The following is a 23,395-nucleotide window of genomic DNA, read 5'->3' as shown; positions in this document are numbered from 1 at the left end:
TACATTTTGATCGTCGCTCTTTAGATACCAATTACAAGTTTGTTTTAGCTGCAAAATCATATGATCCCAAAACCTTAACTTATCTTCCATGTATCAGAACAAACATAGGTTCTTACAATCAAGAATGCATTTATTTCCATGTTCAACTTCTCACCCAGATACTTGAACCATTAAATGGGTGCATATATCAATTGAATTTGTTGGAAAATTGCAGTTCATGCCAGTAAATTGAAATGAAAGACACTGTTAAGGCAATTGGAATCAGGCAAATAAGTAGGAGCTACCATGGAGATCCAATACTACACCACCACCACAAGGAAAATAAATAAACTGAAAGCAAATAGAGCCAACGATACATACACAAGTTAAAAGGAGGGAGTGTAGAAAATATTAATTACAATAAATATTTTTTTATTTATTTAAGTAGTGTATATAATAGATGAAAATATAATACTAAATTACGAAAACTGTTATTTTAATAAAATTAAAATATTTTGGCAATAATTGTGACATATCTAAAAGAGAGATAATAATAATAATAATAATAATAATGCTTGCGTGGACAAATAATAGGATCTCATCCGGTCAGCTCAAATGTAGACCATCCTCCTTCCCTCCCAACCAACCATGTCCACTCACTTCCATGGCCTCACCTGTAATTCCTCCACCTCCGCCATCACTCCGTCTCCTTCCCCACAACTACCACCATCTTCCTCCACTCATCTCCGCCACTCCCACCATCACCCGCCGCTCACTTCTCCTATCCACTTCAATCTCCTCTCTTTCTCCCCTTCCAACACCCCTTGACACCACCATAACCGACCGTGTCTTCATGGACTTTTCCCTCTGTCCCAGCTATTTCCGCCCCGACCGCACCCTCTCCGACACCCTTTCCACCCTCTGCACAGAAACCGTCCCTCTCGGACGCGTCGTCCTCGGCCTGTACGGTCGCCTGGTCCCTCTCACTGTGTCCAACTTCAAGACCATGTGCACCACCTCCTCCTACAAGAACACTCTGGTGCACAAAATATTTCCGGGTCAGTTTTTCCTGGCGGGGCGCCAGGGAAGGAGGGATAAAGGAGAGGTGAGGCCTCCACCAGAGCTGGTGAGAAACACAGAGACTGTTGATTCTAAGGCGTTCAAGCTGACGCATTCAAGGCCTGGAATTGTTTCGTTGTGTTTATCTGAGAATGACGATGAAGATGATATTAAGCTGGATCCAAATTACAGGAACGTGGAGTTCTTGATCACTACAGGGCCTGCTCCTTGTCCACAGTTGGATAACAAGAACATTGTTTTTGGAGCTGTGCTTGAAGGTCAGTAATTTATGGAATTTTTATTTTTTTTCCCAGAAATTATGGATTTAAGAAATAATTACCCTTGATTCTTCAACTCATTTCATTTAAAAAATTTCATGCTTTTGCAATTTCTATTGTTGAATTCAAATTGAATTTTGAGAATTGTGATGGGGGTGTGGAGATGATTTATCAGTTCGTTTCTTGTGGGCTGATTCTGCATAATGATTAATAATAAAATCCAGAATTGGCGAGTGAATTTGATTTTTAGATTAGTAACTTGTGTTCTATTTTCTCAAGAAATTATTACTTAGTGATTGGAGTTATTCCATTGCAGGATTGGATGTAGTGACTGCCATAGCTTCAATCCCAACATACAAACCATCAGAAAGAATTAGGCAATTCAATGATTTGGCTGAGTTTCTTGGAGATGAAAGAGCCCAAAACGCCCGTGCAATTTGGAACAGGCCTCTTAAGACTGTCTATATCAGTGATTGTGGAGAGCTTAAAGTCACAAACCCTTCTCTTTCTCCTACCTTACCTTAGTTTATTTCCATTATTCTTTATTCACCTCTCTTAACTGAGATTACCTCCATATTCTTTTAACTCTCTTTTTCTTCTTTAAAGGTTTTTAAAGTTGCAATTAGTTTTTTTTTTTTGAAATAAAAGTTGCAATTAGTTTAACTTAGTAATTCTCTAATTCCACACACGTGCATATCATATATCAAATTTTATAAAACAATATGTCTATTTACTTTTAAATATATAATTAATATCTCATAAATATTAAAATGAATACAACAGTTTTAGTGATAAATTTTAGTTTCTAACAACGGAACACAACAATCAAGCTTACTTTCTTATCGTTGGTTGTTCTGAGGTTTGTATGTGCTTTCTATTGGAAATATGTGCTTCTCCCAGAAATTTTGGTTTAGCATGAGATTGTTGTTTTTTTTTTTTGAACTTTTTCTCGAGTTTCAGTCTGTGATCTATGGCCTCAACGTGCAACTCTAGAGAGGATATTTTCTTTCTGCCTATACCTTTGGATTGGGTTGAATTTTTAAGATGAAATATAGTGGGCTTTATTAGTTATTATTAATCTTTTGGTCCAACCTTAAGGGTTGATGGGTACAAAATAAATTAAATTGTCTTTGAATTACAGTGTAATAAAAATTGAATCAAGTTTTACTCGATTTTTAAACTGACTTAAGATTGAATTTAATTTTTATATTTATTTAGTGAAAGAGTCAAACTCTCTATAATATTTTGTTCATTAAAATTTATAAGTTTAATTTATTTTCGAATTTATGAGTAGATTCGCAAACGATCTCATGACTGAAATTAATATTATAAGAGAATTAAACTCAAACATTACACGCGAAATTTAAATTTTTTAAAATTTGACTCTACATAATTTAATTATATTATTAAAATTTACAAATATTTAAATAGTTAAATTTTAAAATTTTATTTTTTATAAATTTATCAACTAATATATATATTTAATTAAAATTTTTTAATTTTAAATTAAAACTCTGTGTAAATAAATTGATATTAATATTTTATTTTTAAATGGAGATAAAAAATTAAGAGAATAAAATTTAAAATCTCTCGAATTTATTCAATTATACTTATCGTAAAACTAAATTTATTAAATTAGATTTAAATTTTTTAAACTTCACTTCGACTCTATTCATTTAAAATGCTACTTACCGACACTTCGACTCTATTCCTTTAGAACGCTACTTACCGACACTTCTTTGTATTAAGTTTTTGGGCTTGCTTTTGTTACCTTTGAAGAACTTTTATTTATTTACCCCAAATAAAATATTTTAATATTTTATTTATCAAATATTTCTTTGTAATAAGTTTTTAGGCTTGCTTTTGTGACCCTTTAAAGAACTTTTATTTATTTACCCCAAATAAAATATTTTAATATTTTATTTATCAAATATGAATATATGAAAAATTGTGATAGGTTTATCTCGACGTAAACAATTATATAATAATAAAAAAAATTATTTCAAAATGCAAAAAATATATGAAAGTTTTTTTTTTTCTCGTTGTGTTTTAGGTAAATACTTACAAAATTGGTGATAGAGACAACTTAACGATGATTACGATTATGTCACGAGGGAAAAGTAATGTTATAAAAATATAAAGATGAATAGTTTCATCGTATATTTGGACGGCAGCATCCTATCCTTCTTTCATTCCATCTGTCCCTTTCCCTTTTTCTTATTGTTTTTTTTTATATATATAAATTATAATTTGATAAAAAGCTTAAATTTGCTAGTCAATTATGCAATGTTATTAAAAATATCAAATTTTATTTTTTTAATTTAAATTTTTATTAAATTACCATTAAACTACTAAATAAATTAATAAATAAAAATATAAATAAATAAGATATCTATAAATCACTTTATTCAAACTCATTAATATTATTAATATCTAAATCCATTATATAATTTATATGAAAATATAAAAAATTTATAAATATTATTATTTATATTAAATTAATTATTTATATAAATAAATTTAGATAATAAATCACACACATAAAATTTAACATATATCATTAATTTTAAATACTTAAATTTGTCTTATTAGAATTCTGTTGAGTTTATGGGAAGACATTCCTGCTGACAGGAACACAATTTAAACTATAAAATCAAAATAAGTAATAATTTTATTTGATATATTAATTATAATTTAAATTTAAATTTAAATCATAAGATAAAATTTAATTATTTGGCATGTGGTTGAGTGGCAAATTTTATCTTTTAATCATCATAATTTATTCTTTTATGGCTTAATAATTTCTGTATTATTCTATTTATTTTTAAATACTACTAATTTCTGTATTACCCAATTACATCCTATTTGTTATGTAATAATGGTTATCTACTGCATGTTAGAGCATATTGATAAATTAATTTTTGTTGAATAGTTTATGGAGTTTTTTTATGAATTCATTATTTTTATTATAGTCACCATTATTTAATTACAATTTAATGATACAATATTAGGATTATATTATTAAATTATAACTAGAGTTGAATGAAAGCGTAAATGATTGATGTCCTGAAATTCATAAAATAGGATTTATAATGATTAGTAAGCTTGATCTAAGAGAAGAGTGTTCCTCTCCTTTTATTTTTTCTTTTTATCTATTAGTGACGTCCAATGGTTTTGCTGTTACTGGGCCACCTGTCTCTGACATACGGATATGTACGTACAAAAGCGTCAGACATACGTTTTATGCTGAACGGCCATTTAATTTTCTCTCTGACGCGCGCGTGAACAGATCTATTAGGTGAATGGGTCGGTTATTTTCTGTCCTGATAGGCCTCATGACCGAACTGGGGTGAAGAGAATCAGGCTCAAGGGAGGCCTGATTTCAAGGTCGAATGGTCCGAACCGGCCCATTTAAGAGGTTTTATGAATCTTAGACTAGAGCTATCATCATGGGCTCGGCCTCGTATCGGGATGGTGAAACCCAGCGGTCATCAACCGATAATGAGTTTAATTTTTAAATGAGTCAAATTCGAACTTAATTTTTTGTTTGATTTAATAAACGAATCAAATTTGAGTTTTATAATATTCGGCTCATTAAAATGTCTAAACTCAGCTCATATTCTAATTCATGAGTAGTTTCGCTAGCCGACTTGCAAACTGTTTTATTTATTAGGTTGATATTAATATTATAAAGGAATTAAATTTAAACTCTACACATACAGATAAATTTAAATTCTTTAAAATTTAGCTCTAAATAATTTAATTATATTATTAAAATTTATAAATATTTAAATTATTAAATTTTAAAACTTCATACTTTATACGTTTACGAGTTAATTTATATATATTTATTTAATTAAAATAATTTAATTTTAAATTTATTAATTTTAAATAAAAATTTATTATATATGAAAATAAATTAAATTATTCATGAACTATTTAAAATTAATCTCAATAAAAATTTGATTCCTCTAAATTTATTTTCTAAACGAGTCAAGATCAATCTTATTAATATTCAACTTAAATTTAAAATGAATAACTATCAAATTCAAGTCGATTTAAAAAAATTTTAATGAACTGAATTTAAAATTTTTAAATCTCGACTCAGTTGGATTTACCCTAAAACTGAATAAGGAATGGATGTTGCATATATTATGAAAAAGATGTTAGTCATATAGATGTGGTAAAATGTGAGAAAAAAATATATGAATTGCAAGCAATGGCTTATTTAATCTATTTATTTAAGGATTTATTTAATTAATTCTTAGAACATGAAAAGATTTATGCATTTTACGATGAGTTATTTAATCTATTTTAATAGTTAAAAGAATTTGTTTGCACTAAATATTATTTAAAGGAATTATATGATTGTTAGGCATGCAATACTTTAAATAGTAGGATATATCTTTTTGTCTATTAGCATAACTAACTAAATAAAAAAAAATAAATTTACAGGAAAAATTATTTTTGTTTGTTTAGTCATTTTTCTTAATTTTTTAAAAAGTTAATTTTTTCTTTTTATAATTATAAGAGAAAATAATGAATGGGATATAATTACTGTAACAGAATCAGACTCGAAATAAAATTACTACGATAAATTTCATGTTAGGCGGATATTCATGCACCCGAAACTCGTGTAAAAAATTTACTTAGACTAAAGAATTGTGTTGATTGAAAGGAGCTGCCTCATGGGATCCTTCCCATAAAGAAATTAGCATTATAAAAATCTGAACAAGAAAAGAAAATAAAAGGAAGATATTAATTTCTCACCCTCAATGGAAGTATTCAGCAGGGTAAATTATATTTTAATTTTTAAATTTTAATTTAATTAATAAATTAATTTTTATAATTTTAAAATTAAATATTTAAATTTTTCTATAAACTATTTAAATTAGTGGTTTTTTTATTTATTCTGACCATTAAAAATGTGAAAATATTTTTATTATTTTTTAAATAAATAAATTATATTTAAATTCTTAAATTTTAGTATAATTAATTAATTAATATCTGTATTTTTAAAATTATATATTTAAAAGTTAATTCTTATTTATTTTAATTTAAATATTTTTATTTTTTATTTTTTATTTAAAAAATATTTAAATCTCCGTTAACTTTTATTTATACTATTTCATTTAATTAATTTTCAATATTTTTTTCTTCAAATTCTATTTATTAAAATATTTTAATACTTATAATTTTAAAATTTTTAAAAAATACTTAAAATATTAGCTATTTTTACATGGTACCAAGTGATACTATATGAGACTCGCTTAAAATAAGTAGTGAGCTGTCACCATAAGATTGGGCCATGTGGCAAGTATTTGATAAATCACTACGCGGTCCCACATGTAGAAAGAAAGATCCGGACGACCATGGCGCTTAGATCCAAAGATAAAAGAAGACTCGGACACTTCAAGTCAAGTCGGCCTCAAATTGGACAAGACTCGCCCTTATAACTTTAAGGTGAGGCTCCATAAAGAAGTTACCGTTAACAGTTATAATCTAGTTGATCCCCTTCACGCTTTAGATCATGAAATTCCTGATCAATTAGCCGGTGAAAAATCCTTTACCATCGAATTGAACATATCATCGTCGGATTATTGAAAAATACTATATTTATACTCACCTTCTTAAAGTATAAAAGGAGAACGACCACATAGGTAAATGTACGCTATTTTTCTACATAAATACTCTCAAGTTCTTCATTCACTAATTTATCTAGTTTACTGACTTGAGTATCGGAGTGGCTGCCGTGGGCACCCACTACCTCACTTTCTCTGTCTTGTAGGATCAGCCAATCACAATACAATTCTATTCCAACCACGTCATCAATTTATTTTCAGCAACATCATTTGGTTTCGTTGCTGAAAAATTCATTGAATTCTCTCTGTTTATTTAGATTAAAACCGGTCACTTATCATTTTTCTCTTAAAAAGAAATCTTTCTTTTTTATTTTTAGAAATGGAGGATAATTCACGAGCTGCTGCTAAGATTACTACCAACGAAAATGTTATCATTTCTTCCACTCCCTGGCAGTGGACAAGGCACACCCCCTATGGCCAGCGAAGCAAACGAGCAAATGCCCCAGTACGTCACAGGGTTACAGATTTTTTTTAGTAATACAAAGTTTAGAAAGAGACGTCACTCATGGCTCCCAGAGAGAGGGAGAAAGTTTCCGTATAGACCTCAAGGACTCAGACAGAGACAATTCAGACTCAGTCCAAAAGGAAGGACAAGTTTGAAGAAGATGAGTGATAAGCGGTTGTCGAAGCCGTCAAAAATAAACCTATTATCAATCAACAAATAAATTTGCAGATAGTGGCAATAGGGTCGAACCACAGGGAATTGACACCAAAGATTTTCCTAATAATGACTAGGTAAACAGCAAGTAATAAAAGAGGGGGGTTTTGAATTGATGATTAAAATTAAATAGGAAAAGAAAGTAATAATTTAAAGTTTGAGTAAATCAATAAGAGAAAAGTTTCTAGTTGAAGTATGGATCTTTTTCAGATTGTTTAGAATTGATCATTGATTCTTTAATACTCCTATTTATCTCAACAAATTAGTTTAGGATGTGGAAGACGCTTCTCACAATCCAAATTCCTCCTTAGTTCTAGTTTGATTAGGAAACGTTCGCTAATCAAACACTAGTTAACAAGTTGCCAAGGAACGTCCTTGGGGCTTTTGGCATCGAACAACTGTTGACTGCATTAAGACTTAGAGAAACCCAATTCTATCCTTGCCAACCGCGTGGTCAAGTTTAGATTATGCAATTTGATTAAATGTGTATTTGAACAACCTAAGCAATTACGGACCTAAATCATTCAAACAATATTACTTAAGCAATTTAAAAGCAATGGGCCCTTATTGATTCTAAAAGTAAAGTAATAATTATGGAAAGCTCAAATTGCATAAATATTGAAAATAAATAGAAGTTTAACAATGGAGACTTAAATCTCCCAATTCATCACAAAATCTGAAATTCACCAACTTCAACTAGAAAGGGAGGAAATTAGCCACTCATGGTGGACTAAATACACAAAAAGATGAAAAGAAAAGAAAGAAGAGCAGCTGCAGAGTTTCTGGCGAGGGAGAAGGTGCTCCGTTCCTGATCAGAAGGTGATCCTTTTATAGCTGAAGAATTCTATCTATCTAGGGTTTTGAAATCCCTTTTTGATTTGGTGTTTGACTCCTCTTTTGATGTTGAATTTAATTGCAATTGGAATTCCTTGGATGAGAAACTCTTTCGTGGCTCTTGGTTTTATGTTGGCAGTGATTGGGTTGGATTTGGACTTCTGAAAATTTGGATTTCTGTTTTCTGCCCAATTTCCCGCTCTGCTGTCAGTTTCTGCTGTCAAAGTGATTTGTCCGGTGATTTGAGTGTTTTGGGCAAATCACTTGCCCATATCACTTCTGCCTGTTGCCTCCAGGTTTCTGCTTCAGCTTGATCTGGGCAGTGATTTGGGCAAATCACTAACCCAATCACTTTTCTGTCAATTTTCTGCACTTTTTCTCCAATTTTCCAATTTCTTCCTTTTCTGTAAAAACAAGATAAAAATCATAAATTAAACTAAAAAATGTGTAAATAAACAATAATAATTATGATAAAAATGTGGCTAAATTATGCTTGATCAATGAGCCATCAGATGATATTCCTAAAAATGTAGGCTAGAAGATAGTACAGGTTGGCCAAAAGTGCCAGGAAAGAGGGGAAGAGGACAAAAGGACAAGTCAAAAGTAAAGTAAGGATATGAGAAAGACCACAGAAGTTACCCGATCTCCCAATAAAGAAATGCCCGAGGTAAATATAAGAAATACACTCCATTTGATGACTCAAGGACACATATTCTAATGTGAATAAGGAGGAGTGACAAGAAGGTTAGGTGGCCTCCCAAGCTCAATCCTAAGAAAGCAGGAAAGTGAGACAGGACCAAGCACTATCGCTTTCACGAAAGCCATAGATATACAATGGAGTAGTGCCGATATCTGAAAGATAAAATCAAGAGGTTAATAAGAAATGACACACTTTGAAAGTTCATCAAAAAGAGTATAAGAGATAGGAGACTCGAGCGTGATGTAACAGTTTCTGAAATAGCCCCTGACAGTGAACCTGTGGGGGTTACTCATGTATTTACAGGAGAACCAAGTGTTAATAGGGGTGATAATAAGGAGAATATCACAAATGTCTAGCCCTTGAGTGAAACTCCGAGTCTTGCAAACGGTTAAGTCAGACGATCGAGTCTGTTATTTTATCCTTATAGAAATATTTGTGATTTATGATAATAAAACCATGATGCATTCTTCAAGCTTCTTTTTTTATAGGAAAATCAGAATCGTTGGATGGATGAAAACATGAAGACAAGAACATAGGCTATAAGGCAATTGTCGGGCCATCCGAGCATGGGTCTCGCATTATAATTCAGGTATTGGTCCGCGAAAATCAATTCATAAAAGGCTATAAGGCCATCCGAATACGGGTCTTGCATTATTATTCGGGCGTTGGCCTGCGGAAATAAATTCATAAAAGGCAGCAAGGCCATTCGGGCACGGGCCCCTCATGATAAGGCATTTGATGCTAGGCCGCGATGTGAGTATACGCCAGGCCAAAAGACCGAGTGTTAGTCTCGAAAAGTTTCTAATACATTTCATGTTAGGCTACAAGGCGAGTACACGCCGTGATAGAAGACCAAATGTTAGTCCCGTGAATTTTCTAAGGCATTCGATACCAGGCCGCAAGACGGATATACGCTAGGTCAGAAGACTGGGTGTTAGTCCCGAGAAGTTTCTAAGGCATTCGATGCCAGGCCACAAGGCAGATATATGCCAGGTTGACCTTTCAGGTGTTAGCCCCGCTTCACAAAAAGATTCTAAGGCATTTTTATGTCAAGCCGCAAGGCGGGTATACGTCAGGCCAGAAGACTGGATGTTAGTTCTGAAAAGTTTCTATAGCATTTTATGCCAGGTCGCAAGGCAGAAATACGTCAGGCTGAACTTTTAAGTATTAGTCCCGCTTCACAAAAAGATTCTAAGGCGTTTTCATGCCAGGCTGCAAGGCGAATATATGTTAGGCCAGAAGACCAAGTGTTAGTCTCGAGAAGTTTCTAAGGCATTTCATGCCAGGCCGCAAGGCGAGAATACGCCAGGCCGACCTTCCGGGTATTAGTTTCACTTCACAAAAAGATTTTAAGGCATTTTCATGCTAGGCCATAAGGTAGATATACGCTAGACCAGAAGACCGAGTGTTAGTCCTGAGAAGTTTCTATGGAATTTCATGCCAGCTCAGAAGGCAGGAATATGCCAGGCCGATCTTTCGAATGCTAGTCCCGCTTCACGAAAACATTCTAAGGCATTTTCATGCCAGACTGCAAGGTAGATATACGCCTCTGGCTAGAAGACCAGGTGTTAGTCCCGAGAAGTTTCTAAAGTATTTCATATCACACCAGGCCGACCTTCCGGGTGTTAGTCTCGCTTCACAAAAAGATTCTAAGACATTTTCATCCCGAGCCGCAAGGTGGGTATAAACCAGGCCAGAAGACCCGATGTTAGTCCCAAGAAGTTTATAAGGAATTTCATGCTAGGCCACAAGACAGAAATAGCCAGGCCGACCTTTTCGAGTGTTAGTCCCGCTTCACAAAAAGCTCGCAAAGACATTTTCATGCCAGAAAAGCTCATCGGGGTTAGAGAAAGTCCGGGAGCTCGCAAGGGCTAGAAAAATGCCCGGAAGCTCGCAATGGCTAGAAAAATATCTGGAAGCTTATCAAGGCTGAAAAATGCTCGGAAGTACAACAAGGCTGCAAAAAGTTTGGGAGCTTGCAAGGGCTGAAAAATTGCTTGAAAACTCGTTAAGGCATTATTATATCACTTAGATCAAATTTTTCCAAGACAAAATCTTAAATCTAACTGGTCGGTAGAGCAAGCAGGAAAAAAGCAAGAACATCATGCGCTTGGTTCAGACAAACAAGCCATATGACCCAGATTATGAAAACAATTGCCATCTTCAAATAAAGAATTGAAGACCAGCGGGGGACAGGAGGTCCTCTAATGCTACATGAGACTCACCCAAAGTAGACAGTGAGTTGTCTCATAAAACTGGGCCATGTGGCAAAGATTTGATAAACTATTACGTGGTCTCACCCATAGAAAGGAAGGGCTGGATAACCATGGTGCCTTAATCTAAAGAGAAAATGAGACTCGAGTGCTTCAGATTAGGTTGGCCTCATGTCGAATAAGACTCGCTCTCATAACTTTAGGGCGAGACTTCATAAGAAAGTTACCGTTAACAGATACAATCTAGCAGATCCCCTTCACGTCTTTGATCACAGGATTCCCGACCGATTAGCCGATGAAGATCCTTTACCAACAAGCCGCCACATCATCATCGGATTATCAAGAAATACTATATTTTTACCCACCTTGTTACAGTATTAAAGGAGAATGACCACAGAGGTAAAGGTACATTATTTTTCCACATAAATGCTCTTATGTTCTTTATTCATCATTTTATCTGGTTTACTAACTTGAGCGTTAGAGTAGTTGCCGTAGAAATCTGCCACTTCACTTTCTCAGTCTTGCAGTATAAGCCAATCACAACACAGCTCCATTCCGCTCACGTTATCAATTTATTTTTAGCAACATCACCAAGTAATATTTAAATAAGTTATAAATTTTTATGAAGAGTATTTTAAAAAGAAATTATATTTTTAGAAGAAGTTTAACTATACACTAGTTTTAAACTAATATTTATAATAAATAAAAATACTATCATTTTAGATGGATTAAATACAGAAAAATTTAAAAATTTAATTTTAAAAATATAAATACTAATTTATTAATTATGTTAAAATTTAAAAATTAGAAGTGTAATTTATATAAAATAAAATTTTTATTTATATTAAAAAATATTTAAGTATTGATGATAGTATTTTAAATATTTAAAATTATTATTTTTCTTTTAATTTATTAATAAAATTATAAATAAAAAAATCTTTAATTTACACGAATGTGTTATATAAAAATTTAAATATTTAATTTTAGAAACATAGCAAGTGATTTGTAAAAGATAGCGTCAACCTCTAGCGTCCAGACAGAGTTAGCTTAATGGGTCCCACGCCATCCCTATCCATGGGACCACTTTCTCTCTTATTTCGACAGAGAAAGCGAAGCAAAATAGACCAATGAAGAGAGTCAAATCCTAAACTGGTCCCCACCCAACCACAATAGTAAAGCTGGAAGAATCTAAGTGCTCTAATTGATGTCCCCACTTTGTGGTCCATGAAACTATAGCTCGACACGTGTTCCTCGTAAACTATCTCTGTTGCTGTCGGATCTCCCGGAAGTGGGCAAAGAAGAAGTACGCAGCCAGCGCGTGAGTGTGCAGCAGTGCGAAGCATGACCAACCACAGTAGCATGTCTCTGTGTTTGCGAGTGTACAGAGAAAAGAATCACCCGCGAGTGAGCTTATCAAGAAGAATTTTCTTCTACTTTGCTTCCATTGAATAAGCTTAAGCAATGATGTTTACTGTTAGGTCCTGTTTTTGCTTTGAATCAATGTTTTGTAATAATTCTCTCTGCTTGCTTTCAAAAGCTCTCTCTCTCTCTCTCTCTCTCTCTCTCTCTCTCCATAATTGAACTTCCTTAGAAATAAGAGTAGATAATTTTGCATTTAGAAAAAAAAAAGGATTAAATTTAGGGTTTGAGCTTAAGAGGATTAGGAGAAGGATGTAATGGATTATTATAAAAGAAAAGGTTTATAATATTAAATGTTGATGATAAGTGAGACAAGTGCTAATAGATGTTGGCTTTAGACAAATCATGTGCTTAATCTTCTAAATTATAAGAGTGATTAGCATCCCTAAACCAACACGTGTCATCGAATCTCACGGTCCGATTACCTACCAATTGTCTACCCACACGGACCTGCTCTTACTTCTTCTCCATTTCTCCTCCTTCTTCTGTCAAAAACACACACACACGCTTTCTCTGTAAGACTCCATTAAAGAAACAAACCCAAGTTCCTCAGCTTCTACCTACCGCAAGAAGAGGCCTTATTTTTGTCTTGTGTGTTGTTTTTTTGGCAAAATGTTGTGGTGAAAGTGCTTAATTCTGCACAAAAATGGCTTTTCAAGATCATATTTCACATGAAATTACTTTTCAATCACCACTCTCTGCCTCTGCCTCTTCCTCGACCTCTGCTGGTCCAGCGTGGCTTAGCAACGCTGTACTCCGTCTCAACGACGATGTTTTGGGCCGGAGCCGAAGTGAGAAAGCCGGCCTTAATAATAGTAACAACGGTGGAGAGGATGAGTTGATGGATGGAGGCGGTGGTGGTGGGGATAATTGGGAAAGGGCGAAGTACAAGGCGGAGATATTGGGTCATCCGCTTTATGACCAGTTGCTAGCAGCCCATGTCGCTTGTTTGAGGATAGCTACGCCGGTGGACCAGCTGGCCAGGATCGACGCTCAGCTCGCTCAGTCGCAGGAAGTGGTGGCTAAGTACTCCGTGCTTGGAAATGGCCAAGTGGTGGACGAGAAAGAGCTTGATCAGTTTATGGTTAGTATCCGTTTATCTTATGTCGTTGTGTGTCACTCTCTGAGCTTTTTGTGCTGTCGTTTCATCTAATTTTTCTGTGTTTTATGATTAATTTTCATTGATATTGTCATTTATTGATAATTAATTAACCTTTTTTTTCTGTTTTAAATTCTGGGATATTTTCTTTGGTTTCATATTAGCCTTATTCAATTCCATGTTTAGGAATTTTGTTGGCTGTTTTGGTCTTTAGGAACTGACAATGCAATGGCTATGGAGAATTGTGGGACTATCTTTTTTTTTAAAAAAATAAAAAAAAAAAAAAAAAACTTTTACTCACTTTTTCTTTTGGGTCAACTTTTTGTACATTGATGGAACTTGTAAAATCTGAAGCATGAAATGAAAGGGAAAAATCCTCTGTCCTTCTCCTCTTTGTTGTTCAATGTTTTGTCCATTTTGGAAGTTGAGTTAAGAAGAAGCTCTTTTGCTTGTGGTGCTTTCAAGTTGATGTGAAAAAGCCAATAGTTTCTAAGTGCATAATGGTACTTGTGATGTGAAGTGAATCAGAATGTCCTGCTTGTTTCGTCATTAGAGGAATCAATCATGCTGTTGAACTTCACAAAAATAATTGAACATTTGAGATGCTTTGGAGAATCTCTTTTGTTGATTATGATGTCTTTTTTCTCCACTTGCCACATGGAATGGTCCTTGCTATGCTATTGAATTCGTTCTGTAATGAAATGCAAACTTGAATTTTCTGCAGAATAAATCATTTTTGTTGTGGATACACGTGAAAATCAAATTGTTTACTCTAGTAATGAAAAATTAATCCGACACTAACCTGCATCCCATCAGTCACAAGTGGATATTACTGTCATAATAGAACCTGAAACATATGTCTACTTTCTTTCTATTTGTTTATGTCTAAAAGTTAGATGCTTTAATGGATTTGGACATATATGCAATAAGATTGCTGATGACAAACCATATTGCAAAACCAACTATAGATGATTAGCATTCAATTATATATAATAGAATATAGGTTTTGGGAATGGATTGGCATTGATTCCTCCTCTCTCCTTTATCGGCCAAGTCATTAAAGTGATTTCTGGGAAGATCAATTTCTCTCAATTAATTTGAGAATATAATCTGTCTCAGAAACTGCCATATTTAATGAAGCTTTGCCCTGATGTTTCTTTGAAAGAAGTGTTCCTAAAGTATAAGAATTTGACTTACCAACAAATGTGAGCATCATGAATTCATAGCTCATAAGTTTAAAGGAACTGATGGTACAGAGTTGTTTTCATGGGTCACCATTGAAAGTGGCCTTTCACTGCATATCAAAGTGGATTGATAAAGATGAAGCATCTTTATCTTCTTGATTAATGGTCAGTTGCACAATATTCATTTTACTGTAGGGCTGGTTTAGCCACTGTAGAGCAAGGAATGCAACTACGCTATCCAATTTTTTTCTTTTCGGGAAGAAAGAATGAAGGAGAGGAGAGATGGAGAGAGAGAACCTTTTCATTGAAACTAAAATTTTCTACTTATTTAAACTAAATTTTATTTGGAAGATTGTTACTTAATCTATTAATATAAATTTAAAACTAAGACTTCGTTTGTTTTGTGAAAAATAACCTGTATTTGGAAAATATTTCTCGTGGAAAATGTTTCCCATGAAAAATATTTTCCAACGAGATAACTTATTTTTCATTATTTAATTTTAATTTAAAAAATAAAATTTATTAACAAATTTATATATAGAGATCTTAATAAGGATATCAAGGTGGAAGATGACTTCCTCTCTTGTTTACTATATATGAGGTTTTATGGTGATGATGGTGAATATTGACTGATATCACTTCCACAGCCTATCTGTCCTCCCTTTTTCCTTTGTTTTTGTAAATTGAGCGAGTAGTTATGGCGAGTTCCTGCGATAGTAACATGGTTGGCTCATTGTTTAGATTCATCTCAAACTCAATGATTTTACAAGTTCTATAAAAGGTAAATTTTTCATGATGCATGCATATACAATTACATTCTTTTACCCTTTCTTCTAATTCAAATGCTCATATGTTATCAATTTTGTTAGTTTCAACTAAATCTCCTTACTCTTCCACTTTTCCCCGCTTCTGATGTAGACACAATATGTTCTATTACTCTGTTCCTTTAAAGACCAATTGCAACAACACGTTCGAGTTCATGCTATGGAGGCTGTAATGGCTTGCTGGGAGCTTGAGCAATCTTTGCAAAGCTTAACAGGTAATTTTTCCCTCATCCCTCTTCTCTATGAACGAAAGTAAGTTCACATTGGGTTTGTTGGGCTGGATGTTGGAAAAGGAAAGAACTTTGTTAGTTTATCTCTCTCGATGTAATTCTTCAGGAATCATGCTGCTTCTTTTTGGTTGCTCCTTTTGCTCTTTCGCTCTTAACATTGCTAGTTTTTACAAACACTCAGATTCCATACACTCCTTGCCTCTGTATATCACTGTTGTTTTCCCCGAGTCTTAGATACTTGCTTTTGAATCCAAAAATTTATAACATCTGATTTCATATTATATTCAAATATACTAAGTTTATTATCAATATTGATAGTCTGGTTTTGGTACCGATGAAGAGTTGGAGACTAGGTTGGTGTATTCAAATCATGGATTATAAAGAAGTTCCAGTTTAAGTCTCAAATGTAGCGTAAAATTTAAGGATGTTAGCAAGTGCTTGGCTGTCTTGTATATGGGGTTATGGTGTTGGGATTGGGATTGTGAAGGTGTTTGAGATATGCTTTTGTGCAAGTATCATGATATATATTCTCCAATGGCTTTCTTTTGCTTCATTGTCATTATCAATAATAGGTAAAACTGTCTTTTGTTGCAAAGCCTTAAAATACATGCCATAGAAAGTTGGCTTGAGCTGCGGACTCCATATATCGGCTTCTGTGAGTCAAAGAAGTGGTTAAAGATCCTATCTCTTTCTCGCTTTTTCATCTTTGCTATGTTTTTGCATTTACTTGAGGACTCTGATCGGAATTCTGAGCTCAGAACTTAATCACGATATATGGCAGGTGCATCCCTGGGTGAAGGCACAGGTGCAACAATGTCTGATGATGATGATGACCAGGCAGATAGTGACACCAACTTATATGATGGAGGTCTGGATGGGGCAGATTACATGGGATTTGGTCCTCTTGTCCCCACTGAAACTGAGAGATCATTGATGGAGCATGTAAGGAAAGAATTAAAGCATGAACTGAAACAGGTAAAAAATTACATAATATTCTTTGGTATGATATGGCGTGCAAAAATAGCGCGTCTCAGCCGCCTTTTACTTTTCAGGGTTACAAAGAGAAGATTGTGGATATTAGAGAGGAGATTCTACGTAAAAGAAGGGCAGGAAAATTGCCGGGAGATACCACCTCCCTCTTAAAAGCTTGGTGGCAATCGCACTCTAAGTGGCCATATCCAACTGTACGTATAATGTAATGTCCTATATGTTCTTTTGTCCGTGTTTTCTTCGGTAGTTCCTCAAACTGTTGTCTGCTTTGATTTGTTTTAGGAGGAAGACAAAGCAAGGCTGGTTCAGGAAACAGGATTGCAGTTAAAGCAGATAAACAACTGGTTCATAAACCAAAGAAAAAGGAACTGGCATAGCAATCCTTCAGGATCTACTACGAAGAGCAAGCGCAAGAAGTAAGCAGACTGTTGCAGTATATTTCTCTTTCTCTTCTATTTGAAATTTGTTCGAACCTTTTGCCAATTTTATCGGGGAAAACAAGCAATGCAGGTGAAATAAGTGGCGGATAAATGGGAAAACTTGGTGGAGGACTTTACATTTGCTATCCTTGACTGGAGAAGTTCATCACATCAGATCCACTGCAACGAGAAAGAATCAACGTATACGCGTAGCTTAAAATTTCTATTTCGATTTCCCCCACTTGGCTATACAGGAACATTAAATCACGGTAAAGTAGGCTGCTATTCTGAGAGATGGATTAAACTCAGCAGCTCACCTGTTAAGTCCAGTTGACAAGTATATAGTTGAAGACATGCTGATGCATATATATACATATATCCTTGTTTTTTTAAACAACAAGCACATGAGATTGTTTAAATAGCTTATTTTTGTGCCACAGGCCTGTAACTTTGTAGTATTTGGTTTGTGCTCCTATATATATCTGTGATGAGAACATCTGTTTTATAATTTGAAGTTGTCTGCTCACAACTTGTAAGAGTAGGAAGAAAGCTAGCCTTTATCTGTTCTAGCCATTTGATCCTTTGATGATATGGAAGAAACTTCATTGGATTTGGGAGGAACAATCAACCCATGATTACCCTACCAAAAAGAAATGAATTCTTCCCCTAAATTCAATACCTTATGTTTGGTATGATGCGTTTTGTAAGAAAAGAATTTAAATAAATTATTACGAAATCATATAAGATTTCAATTCAAAGAAAATTATTAAAAAGAAATTAATTGAATTGAATTATTATGAAATCTTGATGAATTGTGACTTGATCTGAAATCTGTTTTATCTTAATGTGTTTGGATTCATATTCTTGTACAATAATTCTTTAATAACTTTTCTAAATACGTTTCCCTATTAAATAAGCATTCCTCAGGATATTTATTGCTGCTTCCTGAAACTTGTGGAAGATTACTTGTTTTGAACATTGTTAGAAAATTTCCAATTTCAGAGTATTTCTTGAAGCCAATGCTTAGTGTTGAAGAGTTTATCTTTTATTTTGGTTTGAATTTTCAAAGTTTCTTATGCAATCTTTGAAGCACAGTTTGATAGTGACTACCGCCAGCCGAGATTCTTCTGAATGTAAAAAAAGTGAAAGATTGAACAAACCCAACTCCTGATGAATTGAAAACTGGGGTTCTCTGAAACTTTTTTTAAAAAAATTGCCAATATAATAATCAAATCGCTTTACACACAAGAAATCAATGAAACAACCATGGATGAATGCAGAACAACACTAAAATCACAACCCATCCTGTCGTTTTTGCTCTGCAGAAGCAAGCCTTGAAGAGAAAACAGGAAGAAGCAAATCATCATCTTCTCTACCATTACCACCATCAAAATTAAGAGCATAGCTTTCTGGGTCATATTGGAACTGATTATTTTTTTGTTTCTTCATGTTCTTCATATATCCACTGACCTTCCTAATGAAAGTCTTCCACTTTGGTCCTGCCACAACCTCTGAAGCCTCCTTCATCTTCTTCAGTTGATTCGCCACCCATGATTCTCCATTTTGATTTTCTCCCCTCTGCTGGTTCAGAAGATATCTATCTTCATATTCATTGTCGTTCTGATGCCATTTGAAGGAGAAGAGCTGAAAGCAATTGCACCCACTTGGTGTAGACCTCTCTTCTTCATAATCATGCTCCATTATTGGTGAGTAGGGCGTCGCCATTAGAGAGAGAGAGAGATGAAAGTATGCAAAATTGGACTGAGAATGGAGGAAACAAGAGAGGATATAAATATGGAGAAGCAAAGAAAAGAGGAAGTTGGAGAGAAATAGGAGAGAAATAGGACCAAAGAAACGGAGATTTTATTTGGGGGAACAGTTTGCGTGTGACTGTGACTTTGATAAAATGACGGGCTAATGGAAATGGAGTAGCAATTGGAATGTTCAATTTTATATGATTACGTGGAAATGTATGGTTGGATTGTCTTAAAAGGATATATGACCCGCAAGGTCGTCGAGTGGGAGCGGCCGGTCTTTGACTAGTCAGGCCGGCACAAGTTTTAGATATATACGCGCCTGGGTGTTCCTTAAACGTGTTAGAATTAGAGACTCGTGTATTAATTTTGCTTCGAAGAAGCTTTCGTAATTAATAATAATAATTATTATTATTATTTATTTATCATAAGCAATAATTAAAATTTTCTAAATTCTTATACAAATCTCAACTCTATTATATGAAAAACGTAATTATTATTTAAATTATTATTATTATTATATATAAATACCTAAATTATATATTATTTCTAAACTTTACCTTTTTTGCTCTATGAAATCATTGAGATTGATCTCATTGATGACTGTAATTCTATTACAACGTTCCAGGTTCAGACAAATCCTCTCGATGAGCGGACGATAACTCCTCTGATAGAGATTGCGTAAGATTACATAAAAACTAAAAATAGTAATCTATTTGTTTTTTTTGCAAAAAAAAATACTAATAAATGCTATTTAATTTAGATATAGAAAATATTGAAAGATTTCTGCAAATAAGATTTTATCAAAATTTTAAAAAAATAAAGATTTCAGCCCAAAATTACATCCAAAATAAATTTAAACAAAACAAATTAAATCAAAGCAAATAAACCAATTAAATCAAACTCAACTCAAACCATATTACTTGAATTTGAACCGATAAATTTTTAGTCATCAAAAGAATAAAGTATAGAATATCGAAGACAATAAAAACACATAAACAAAAAAGATAACAATTCTAATATAAAAAAATCAAAAGATAAAATAAACATTAACTACAACTACACCAATAACAATATGTACGAGGAAAATAAAGTTGAAAAAGGCCTTTAAAATAGAAAAAAATGTAATCGTCTAAATAAAATGAAGAGAGAATGTTTCTGAGTTTAACTAAATATAGTGTATGAGAGTGAAGGCGTCGGATATAGTGGCGTAGTCCCAAAATATAAGTATCACCGAAATTCAAACTCTCCTCAAAAGCTAAATGGTCTTTTCTTATTATAGCAAACTAGATTCAATAAAAATTCAAACCCTCCTCAAAAGCTAAATGGTCTTTTCTCATTATAGCAAACCAGGTTCAATAATAAATGCTCACAAATATAAAACAGAACTTATAAAAACAAGAAAAGAGAAAAATAAAATAAAACTGCAAATAAACAAAACCAATTAGAGAAATCAGAAGGCGGCGGCTCAAAAAGAAACTAAAACATTAATTTTTGTCTTGCCCAAAGGCAAGGGAAGAAGAACTATAACACTCGAAAAACCACTAAAAAAACACAACAAACTTAGAAAGAAGTAAAAAAGCCTTTAATCCGACGACTTTTCAATCACCTTTCTCTTTCTTTTCTCTTAAAAAATGTTTGAAATTAATTTAGATCCATCATAAATTAAGTATAGAAATGAATTGCCCTCTAAATTAAATATTAATTAGGGCAATATCTACTTTAATATTCTACACTATCTGTCCCTTTAATTATTTTATTATAAATAATGATATATTTTTATATCATTAGCATTCTAAAAGTAAAAAGTATTAATGATATTGGGTGATATATTGATTTTAATTTTATTTGATGATGTAAGTCTAATGTAATATATTGACGTGAAACTTATGTCAGATTAGTTTTGTAGATAATATATTATGATGATCTTTGAGATCTTGAAAAAATATCTTTTATCAGGGTTTTGTGAATGTAGAAAAAGCCCCCTCAAAGAGAATGTTTCCTTCCTCTTATTCTCCTTTCCCCCTCACGCGAGATGACTTCTCCGCTATAGGGCCACCTACCCTATGGTGCAGGTCTGTACGTACGGATAACCCCTGGGCCATTTCTGTGTCAGGCAACCATTTAATTCCTTTCGGCGCGCGAGTGGACAGGACTGCGAAATGACTGAATCCGTTGCTTTAAGGCTGAAATGGGCCGGGCCGGCCTGATTAAGTTACTTAAATAGGAGTCCGGTCTGGAGGATGAACGGGTTGGGCCTGCCTTATTCAGGGGGCTTAGGAGCCTCCCGATTGTGGGCTGCCACTATCGACCCGGCCTCGTAACGGGATGGAGAAATCCAGCTGTCATCAAATGCCCCTTTACCTTCTCATCAGTTATTGCCTGACTGATGAGGGGATAAATACCGAGAATTATTATGACCGCGTCATCTAAATACAGTTTGCTTCAGAACACCCTTTCACCTTATCATCTTTTCGATTTCCAGATTTTCTCCGTCTTCTTCCAGTTCCAGTTTTCCTCTGTCATTCGTGCACGCTGCTATCTTCGTTCCCCTGTCTTTATTTTTATGGTACGTTTCTTCTTTTACCAGGGATAGCTCTAATCTCTCAAATGTCGTTAACCTAGAGTTTAGCATCATTTAGTCAACCCTCAAACAGATGTGAGTTTGATTTTCTTCATTAAGCAGAGGGAATATGGCTTGTCCTTAATTCCATTTTTTCCTAGTTTTCATTCGAATCTGTCTGTCTGAGCTGGGGGTTCACACCCACGTTGAGTCTGTCCATCGCCTTCTTCAGGAAGGTTCAGGCGAGCCGAAGATTTTATTACCTTGCCCCTCATGGAGGCCTGTTTTAATCTTGCTTTTGTGATTTTCGCTGAGAAGTCTTCTGACTTGTCCAGTTTTTGGGTTTTTTGCAGCTTCTGAAATGAAAATGGATCAGATTAAGCCCCCTAAGAATTTTGCGCTGTCCTGGTAAGACATGAATACTGCCTCGGGCGCCTTCCTAGCGGGGCGATCGATGGAGGAAACTCCCCAACAGGTGGCCGAAGTAGGACCGTCCAGGTCGTCTTGCCGGCCTCCTTCCCCGGCTCCTGCCCGAGCTCCAAAGCCGGGCCCTCGAGGTGCTAAATCTTCTAGGTCGTCAAGCTGCAGCGAGCCGGGCTCGGCCACTCAAGCTGTTTAAGCCCCTAGGTCTCCACGGACTTCGAGACCGGGCGAGGAATCCGGGTTGACGGCGACGAAGCCTGCCTTGCCCTCTGGCGATGCTTTTGGAGAGGGACTCGAGACCTCCACAGCTGAGGTGAAGGTCCCTGCAAGTGAAACTAAGATCCCCCCTGCGGGGAATGTTCAGGGGGCCCCAATCGAGGGTGTTCAGGTCACAGAGGAGAGGGAGTCCGGTTATGCAGATAGCGGGGGTGTAGCGGAGGAGGTCGAGGGCAAGCATCCTACCCCTGCCGAAGCGCCTGCCCCGGTTCCCATTCCAAAGAAGTTCCGGGCTTCTAGGAGACCGGCTCCTGTCCTCCCTCCTCTTGAGAAGAAAAAGGACACTTCCGTGATACCTCTGATGTCTGCTCCTGACTTAAATTCAGGAAATAACATGATTTCTGAAGTTTATTATGGAATACAAGATGCGGCTCACACATGTATCATAAAGCAGTTCATGGTAGATTCGTGTCATGATTTCCTTGCTGGGAATGGCGAAGATGATCAGTCTGCTGTTCATGTTGATGTAGAGCGCTTGTGCTATAAGAAACAGAGATTTGCTGCACTCAGTCAAGCTTCTGTTGACGCTTTCCGATATGTGTTCCGTGATATTCAAAGTTTAGCTTACAAATATGCAAGTAGGGACAATGCGTTGACGGCTATGTTTAAACCAGGAAGCAAGGGTAATTTGCTAAGATTAGTCTAACATAGTATGCGTGTAGGTTTGCAACATTTACTTGTTCCATTTCCCTTCAGAACGCTTTACTGACTTTATTGTGCTGCTTTAAATAAGCAGAAGGGGTGACAATGTTACTGAATTTGCCAAGTGTTATATCCCATCTGTTGTCGTTGAAGGTTCTCTTTTATCCGGCTTGAATCCTCTTTTGAGGGTACTGGGAGGTCTGAGTAAG

General features: G+C 34.6%; 3 protein-coding genes across 4 annotated transcripts; 2 read left to right on the top strand and 1 right to left on the bottom strand.

Moving 5' to 3' along the window:
• The first annotated feature begins 569 nt into the window (after positions 1-569).
• Positions 570-1,921, top strand: LOC110599946 (peptidyl-prolyl cis-trans isomerase CYP28, chloroplastic). Its single transcript, XM_021736586.2, has 2 exons — positions 570-1,316; positions 1,633-1,921. The coding sequence occupies exons 1-2, from the start codon at positions 644-646 to the stop codon at positions 1,839-1,841; spliced, it is 882 nt and encodes a 293-aa protein (XP_021592278.1). The 5' UTR covers positions 570-643; the 3' UTR covers positions 1,842-1,921.
• An 11,084-nt stretch (positions 1,922-13,005) lies between these two features.
• LOC110599694 (homeobox protein knotted-1-like 3) lies at positions 13,006-18,088 on the top strand. 2 transcript variants are annotated; one of them, XM_021736228.2, is made up of 6 exons: positions 13,006-13,866; positions 15,984-16,104; positions 16,901-17,094; positions 17,172-17,303; positions 17,392-17,525; positions 17,612-18,088. In XM_021736228.2, exons 1-6 carry the CDS (start codon positions 13,429-13,431, stop codon positions 17,637-17,639), a joined length of 1,047 nt encoding a protein of 348 aa, XP_021591920.1. In that variant the 5' UTR covers positions 13,006-13,428; the 3' UTR covers positions 17,640-18,088. The 2 variants fall into 2 exon arrangements, with proteins under 2 accessions (XP_021591920.1, XP_021591921.1); XM_021736229.2 differs by having other exon boundaries at positions 13,015-13,866; positions 17,620-18,088.
• Positions 18,089-18,650: 562 nt separating this feature from the next.
• LOC110599695 lies at positions 18,651-19,322 on the bottom strand. Its single transcript, XM_021736230.2, has one exon. The coding sequence runs from the start codon at positions 19,251-19,253 to the stop codon at positions 18,822-18,824; it is 432 nt and encodes a 143-aa protein (XP_021591922.1). The 5' UTR covers positions 19,254-19,322; the 3' UTR covers positions 18,651-18,821.
• Positions 19,323-23,395: the final 4,073 nt, after the last annotated feature.

This window comes from Manihot esculenta, chromosome 14 (assembly GCF_001659605.2).
Source record: "Manihot esculenta cultivar AM560-2 chromosome 14, M.esculenta_v8, whole genome shotgun sequence".
Classification (NCBI taxonomy): domain Eukaryota; kingdom Viridiplantae; phylum Streptophyta; class Magnoliopsida; order Malpighiales; family Euphorbiaceae; genus Manihot; species Manihot esculenta.
The sequence above is the reverse complement of the archived record's forward strand: the minus strand, read 5'-3'. Positions and strand labels throughout refer to the sequence as shown.

Coding starts and splice junctions, on each gene's coding strand:
- LOC110599694 (XM_021736228.2), top strand. CDS start 13,429: ATGGCTTTTCAAGATCATATTTCACATGAAATTACTTTTCAATCACCA. Junction 17,304..17,391: donor CTAAGTGGCCATATCCAACT/GTACGTATAATG, acceptor GATTTGTTTTAG/GAGGAAGACAAAGCAAGGCT. Junction 17,526..17,611: donor ACGAAGAGCAAGCGCAAGAA/GTAAGCAGACTG, acceptor GGGGAAAACAAG/CAATGCAGGTGAAATAAGTG.
- LOC110599695 (XM_021736230.2), bottom strand. CDS start 19,253: ATGGCGACGCCCTACTCACCAATAATGGAGCATGATTATGAAGAAGAG.
- LOC110599946 (XM_021736586.2), top strand. CDS start 644: ATGGCCTCACCTGTAATTCCTCCACCTCCGCCATCACTCCGTCTCCTT. Junction 1,317..1,632: donor TTTTGGAGCTGTGCTTGAAG/GTCAGTAATTTA, acceptor ATTCCATTGCAG/GATTGGATGTAGTGACTGCC.